The 6,827-nt window shown below is 36.9% G+C and overlaps 1 protein-coding gene across 1 annotated transcript in view; it reads right to left on the bottom strand.

Annotated features, from left to right (window-relative positions):
* Positions 1-6: 6 nt before the first annotated feature.
* Positions 7-6,827, bottom strand: part of LOC117121291 (proton channel OtopLc-like) — a 10,115-nt gene continuing 3,294 nt past the window's right edge. Inside the window, exons 2-5 of the mRNA XM_033266428.1 lie at positions 4,245-4,498; positions 3,308-3,488; positions 2,577-2,686; positions 7-1,386 (exon numbers count right to left, since the gene is read on the bottom strand). Coding sequence (XP_033122319.1) covers positions 518-1,386; positions 2,577-2,686; positions 3,308-3,488; positions 4,245-4,498 — 1,414 coding nt within the window. The 3' untranslated portion in view covers positions 7-517. The remainder of the gene's footprint in view (positions 1,387-2,576; positions 2,687-3,307; positions 3,489-4,244; positions 4,499-6,827) is intronic.

Genomic DNA, 6,827 nt, shown 5'->3' on the forward strand with positions numbered 1-6,827 from the left:
CTATCGATTAAACCACAATATTGTTCAATCAATTATTGATCAAAATGTAGTGACTACCAAAATAAATGCGTCAGGAAAAATATAATAATTGAACTGAATGCGCATTAGAGTTACTCGGTTAGTTGGAAATAAAAACTCGACTTGAAAGGAAACAGACTATCAGATAGACAAACATGATCGATTAAAAGATATTTGATGAAAGGCATTAATTTGAACTGCAGATATTAATTAAGGAACATTCCATAATGGTTATTGATAGTCTACAATGGATTGTCCCATGCCAATTACCCCCCAAAAATCATAAAAATAATTTTTGACATTGCTGGTTTTTAAATTTAAGAGAATCAAATTGAACATAAGAATTAGTGTATCTAAAAAGTTTTACCATAATTTTAGAGTAAATAAATGATAGAATACTTTCAGGCTCTGGAATTGGTTTTTTATTTATATTATCATTATCCAGCATAAAAATCGGTAAAACATTTAAAAAATTCAGTAATTCTATGCTCAAGTATCGTCACTGTCTTTTGTCCACAGACACTTCAAAATTATTGGCAGACCACATTTCAAATATACAGACGCTTGACTGGTAATGATAGAAGACAACAAATGGGCCAGTAATTCCATGTATCACATTAAACGTTCCTTTGCCAAAAAGCTCCTTCTGAGTTCGATAAATATGCTGATTATTGTTCAACTCAGTGAGTGATATAATCCACCAGGCTAGGTTGACGATCGACAAGAAGAGAAGCACTGATCGAAAACATTCCGTGGAATTTCCAGTCGCAGTCAGCCGGAGACTTTGGATGATCAACAAAGTCTGCAGTACAATCCTAAGTAACGTCAATAACGCGTCTAAAACTGTGGAGCGTAGGTAACACTTCCTGTCGTCGACCACATAGGAAACCAAACTTAGGTTGCCGAACATCTCTTGCAGAACGTAGAAAAACAAACACAGTAAAATTATTGCTTCGTCCAATTGAAAAGCCGTCTGAAATTGAGGCAGCCGGTAATATCGTGGAAAGTAAATCAGGAGAAAGATGACGCTTACGACCGTTGTCAAATTTAAGGTCAGTCTCAGGTTGTAGTAAGTGATATCCACGGGGCATGATCGGTTATCAACTTCACTATCAGATATTATGGTCGCAATGATGGTACCAACGATGGACCCGCAACCGAGTATCAATCCAACACTTGACACCCACGATGACTGACGTCTCTTCGATGACGTCAGAATATTCTTAACCTGATTCTGGAGAGGCTTGCCAACAACATACCACATGATAACCACTGTTCCCGCAGCGATGAACGAGTACTGAAGTCGACAGACTAGTAAATAAGGCCGCACAGCCCGCCAACTTTTTATCAATGCGGTGTCATTAGGATCTATAATCAAACAATTAAAAATGATTAGCTAAGACTTTCTAGGAAGTTTCTACAGCTGATGAAAATCTGCAAAATTCTGATATATCGGAGATACTCGAATACAGTAGTTCCGATAAAAATAATTAATGAATCATCAGAATCACTCATTCCATGCCCTTACTCTAGGAATCAAAAGTTCTTAAAGATGTATTAATTGTAAAATACCCCAAAATCATAAGAAACATTTTTGAAATTAATTTGCTCATTCTGAGCATGAAGATTATTAACTTGACAGGGGCGGATCCAGAGAATTTCTGACGGTGTGGGGAGGGGGGGGGTGCACAGAATGAAATTCACGTCGGCACGCCCACCTCAGCCTCACCATGGTTATTGTAAATAAGTGGTAAATAATCGAGCTTTCCTTTCGCCCACTGCTGGATCGCCATTGGACTCATGGGTGCACTCCTTTTTTCCCCTCTTTAACTAAAATTTTTCTCCCTCTTTTTTATTTTTCGGCTTGACTAACGGGGGGAGGGAGTGCACGGGCCCTCATTCCCCCTCCCGCTGGATCCGCCACTCTTGAACATAGAAATTAGTGCATTTAAGAAATGTTAAAAAACATTAAAAAAAACCCCATAAGTTTACAGCGAATGAAAGAAACACGTGTCACTGGAAGTGTTTTATTATTTCTTTTATCATTATCTAGGCCTAGTATAAAAATCAGGGTACACATTTTTTTAATTCAATAATGTCTATGCTCAAGATGTATGTTACTACAGAATGAACAAGTTAATTTCAAAATTATTTTATATGATTTTTATCATCGTCATGGGACGGGTTTCCATTGAGATTCGGGGGTCTAAATTTCGTTTGACACCATAGTGATGTCCAAGAAAAATCTTTTGTGATGGTGGTGGTGGGGTCAGAAGCAAAGCCCCTTGAGCTGAAGCATTCTAGTATGTAGGCCATGTGTGAATACAATCATTTTTGGATGGATTTTGATACCAAGTATATCAGAGGGGGCGGGAGTCGCTCTCGAGAAAAGGGGTTCAGCCGAACCATGACACTGCCGGGAGGAAAATGTATGATGGCCGAACATAAGCCCCTTCTTGGAGCCTGCGTTCATAATCATCATGATTGATTTTGTCTTCATAGACAAATTGTTAAAGATCTAATAAAAATATGCATAATGTACAACACGTTCATCTTACGTAAGAATGGAGATGTAGGGTTGGGGACAATATCTTTAAGACCAGCATTGATTATAACATTCATCGTCATATCCTTCAAATTTGCTACCATTATATGCATGAGACCAAACCTGAAAAATAGAAACACCTAATGATCCCAGGCACGCAGTAATTTAACGCACAATGGAAACATAACTAATGAGTGTCGTGTTAAAGTATCGAATAAGTATAATATTAGTAATAACGATAGTATTATTATTCATAATAATAACAACAACAATAATACTAAAAATAAAAATAATACAAACAAATAAAAAAAAGCACAATCGATAGGCTTTATATCGACTGAATGCGATTAAGGAATTATTTTGTGCTAGGTTAATATTAATTATAATTAATGATATTATTGCTTATTTATTATTACTCAGCGTGGAGTGGTTTAAACACAGCTCCACGCATTTTGTTCTGATTTTGGTGATACGTGTAAACGTGTTTAAACACGGTCTATGCTTAAGATTCTGACGTGTTTAGCATTAAATCTGTTTAGTTATTTTATAATATCATGATGTTAAATGCCTTGACACATTTATTGCTAAACACGTCAGAAACCGAAACACACTTGACTGGCTAAACACGTTTAACTTTTAAACGTGTCACCAAAAGCGGGACAACATTGCGTGGAGCTTTGCGTTTATGTCCTCCATACTGTTTTTACAGTGTACTGTACTCTCAAAACTCAATCAGGTTGCTACCTGCGAATGGCGCATTGTTGAGTAACGCAGACGTCAGAGTAGTTGATCAAATACGCCATTTCCAATACAACGTAAATTATTCTCAAAGTAGTAGTGAAGTCATATACCCTGTCGTCATTAAACACTGCCATATCCAGAACTGCGATCAGTACGGCCGTAAATCCAAAGACAACCAGTCCCCCTGAAAATCGGTAATGAATCGTTATGCTAAATACATTTTGTTAATCAAAGACAATCATTTTGGAAAATGCAAGATACCAACACTACACTATTACATCACTTTAAATAGCACATCATGCGAAAATCAAAGAATGGGCAGTTAAGGTACCCCTGTAGTCTAATGGCACGACGCGGTCTTCGGACAAAAATATAAATTTGCCGATCTGAAATACTCATATTAAATTAACAGGCCATTGTCCAGGACCGTATTTACGGTGGAAGAGGGTTGTAATGTATGCGTACAATTTTTAAGTCAGTAAAGAATGTACCATACTCAATATGAAGTTTGTTGTCTGTAATAAAATTTAAAAAGAAACTTAATACTGTATTTTACAGTTTAACCAGCAGTCTCAGTACATAAAGTTGCCAAAGTAACGATAAATTGGAGCTACGCGATACAACTGGCTCATCTCCCTGAACCCATTTGGTCAGTCTTTGCACACCCAAAACTTCCAGATGTTTTATTGTGTTTAAAATTTTCAAAAATTCATTATGTTATAGGCCTACATAACTTTTATCATTAAAGAAAAGCTTATCATAAGAACCTTTTAATTTATTCGAATTCATTTAGACATGATGCATTGCGCCTTTTAGGAGGAACCGTCCCATGGACGTACTGTATAGGCGTTAGCCTTGACATGTCATACAATGGAGTCAGTTTACAGTAATCAAATTTAAAGTGTTTTTGTCATTTCCAGACGATAAGCAAAAATCTCACCTTTTAAGTACACACTGCAAACCACGCTCTTTTCCATTGCTATTTCCGACGATTTGGCATTAATGTAAATAGCATCTCCAATCATCCAGATGATAGCAAATGTGAACACGACAGACGTGTAGATATTAAAAACGTCATCTGATTTGTAGCTCGCACCATTGGACAAATTGATGATATACATTGTGAGAAAAGCTATCGATTGTAGGTAGACGACCATACCATAAAGACCGCTTAATAACACACTCATCTGGAAACTGAAGTATACAACACTGTAAAACTAGGGTCTGCAAAAGCCCTGCCCAGACTATCAAATTTTATTTGTCAACAACATGTGACATGCCTATAAATATGACTGCCGTAGGCCTACATCATGACCGTACGTATAGGCACATCATGACTATATAATATAAGGGGTGTAACCGCTTCACCGATAAATCTAATTATTATGCAGCGCCCAAAAATATCGGTCTTCCGACCAGGGACGTAGCCAGGATTTTAAAAAGGGGGGGGGGGAGCCGTTATGCGAGATACGTACGACCCCGGCGGGGACCAGGGGGACGAACCGCCCCCCCCTGTGAAGTAGCGCACTCTGAACGTTTTAAGGACTGTTTTGAGAGGATAAAGTGACAATTGTATTAGACACATCCATGAATTCGAAAGATAGGTGTCGCAGGGAGGGATTTTCACAGACTGAGAAACCACCCACCTCAGCCCCACCATGGTTGGGGCTGAGGTAAGAAAATTTATGATTAGGGCACCTCTAGATGGCCGGAAATTATACTTTCATACTTAAATTTGAATATATTTTCCTTTTGTTTTTTTTCCTAAAAAAAAAAAAATAATATTATCTAAAATAGTCATATAATCACGAAAAAGGGGCATGAAAAACCAGATCACATTCTAAAAACAAATTTATGCCCCCTCTTCTCAGCAGTCACAAGACATACTCTGAGTCAGGTGCCGACTCGATGCAGTTTAATGTCCAGAAGGGCGCAGATCTGTTTTTTAAGGTTGAGGGGGAGGGCATTTTGTGAGTCGGCACCTACCTCAGGCTCACCATGGTTGGAGCTGAGGAGCGAAAATGTGAGGAAATAATACCTCTAGCTAGATGGCCAGAAACAACACTTTTAGTAAAATTCATTATCATCACATCACCGTTACCGGTAGTCCAAATGAAGCGCCAAAAATAATCTCATGGTCTTTTTTATCAGGGATTTTTTGCAGCCAAAAAGATCTTCTTAATGTGTGTGATATACCATAGAAAACAAAGCTTAAAAACATTGTCTTTGGGTGTGTTCTTTACATACTTCAAAACCCTGATTTCACAACCACCTCAGCCCCACCATAGTTGGGGCTGAGGTGAGAAAATTTGAGGAAGTAGTACCTCTAGATGGCCGGAAATCACACTTTCACGTAGTAAAATTCATCATCATCACATCACCATTACATAGTCAAAATGGAACGCCAACAAATTTTCCATGTACTTTATCAGGTACCTACTTTATATCCAGGAGACAACTTGACCTAACACTAATTTACTATATAAGCTTTAACTATAATTTTATCATCAACAAATCACAACTTTATTTTTTGCCTTCAGCACAATTTCCTTCACATTTTAATATTATTAATATTACTATCAATTATCATCATCACCACCATTATCATCACCACCATTATTATTATTATTATTATTATTATTATTATTATTATTATTATTATTATTATTATTATTATTATTATTGAATTGAATTGAATTACTATTATTATTATTATTATTATTATTATTATTATTATTATTATTATTATTATTATTGCTAATAGTATTATTAAACAATAGGCCCCACTTTAAAGAAGCTTGCAAAAGGTTAAAAACCAAACTGAACCATACAGTATCACATTTCTGTATCTTAAAAGACTTGGCATGGGATTTATGGATTTTTAAAAATCATGCTTAGACATGTGTTATAATTATAGTAGGCCAGGCCTATGTAAAACGAGTACTGATGCATTTTTACGTATTTTAGAAGTATTCATTTTGGGTGGTCCCAGAAAATAATTTGTATTGGCTCAAAAAAAAAAGCTTTAAAAATTTTACACTGTGTACAAAGGGGGGGGGGGGGGGGAGCCGCGGCTACCAGGGCTCCCCCCCCCCTGGATACGTCCCTGCTTCCGACCGCCAAAGATGAAAACAAGCTGGTGATATCTGTTTACATAAACGTCTCTTCCTTATCGTGCCTCCATGAAGAGCTGGTTTTCCAATGAAGTAAAGACAAAAATGCAACAACCCATGATGTTTCTGACACCACAGTTGTTTGATGTTCACGTTACTTTTGCACCAGCACTGACTCTGATGTGTCACCCAGTGTGACCACTGGTAAAAATCAAAATTCCCAAGATTGAGTCTAAAAAATTCCAAGATTTCTTTAAAAATCCCAAGATTTGCAAAATATTGGTGTATACATACAACTTCATTAAGTCCAATTTTAAAGCTTTTTCAATGAATTTTATTAACTGTGCTATACGAAACAGTGTCTGGATTTTCGAGACCAATAACTCGCTCGTTCTGATTCAAATATGTAG

The sequence above is a fragment of the Anneissia japonica genome, unplaced genomic scaffold (genome assembly GCF_011630105.1).
Source record: "Anneissia japonica isolate Jap-2015-1 unplaced genomic scaffold, ASM1163010v1 scaffold131_len961581_cov171, whole genome shotgun sequence".
NCBI classification, from domain to species: domain Eukaryota; kingdom Metazoa; phylum Echinodermata; class Crinoidea; order Comatulida; family Comatulidae; genus Anneissia; species Anneissia japonica.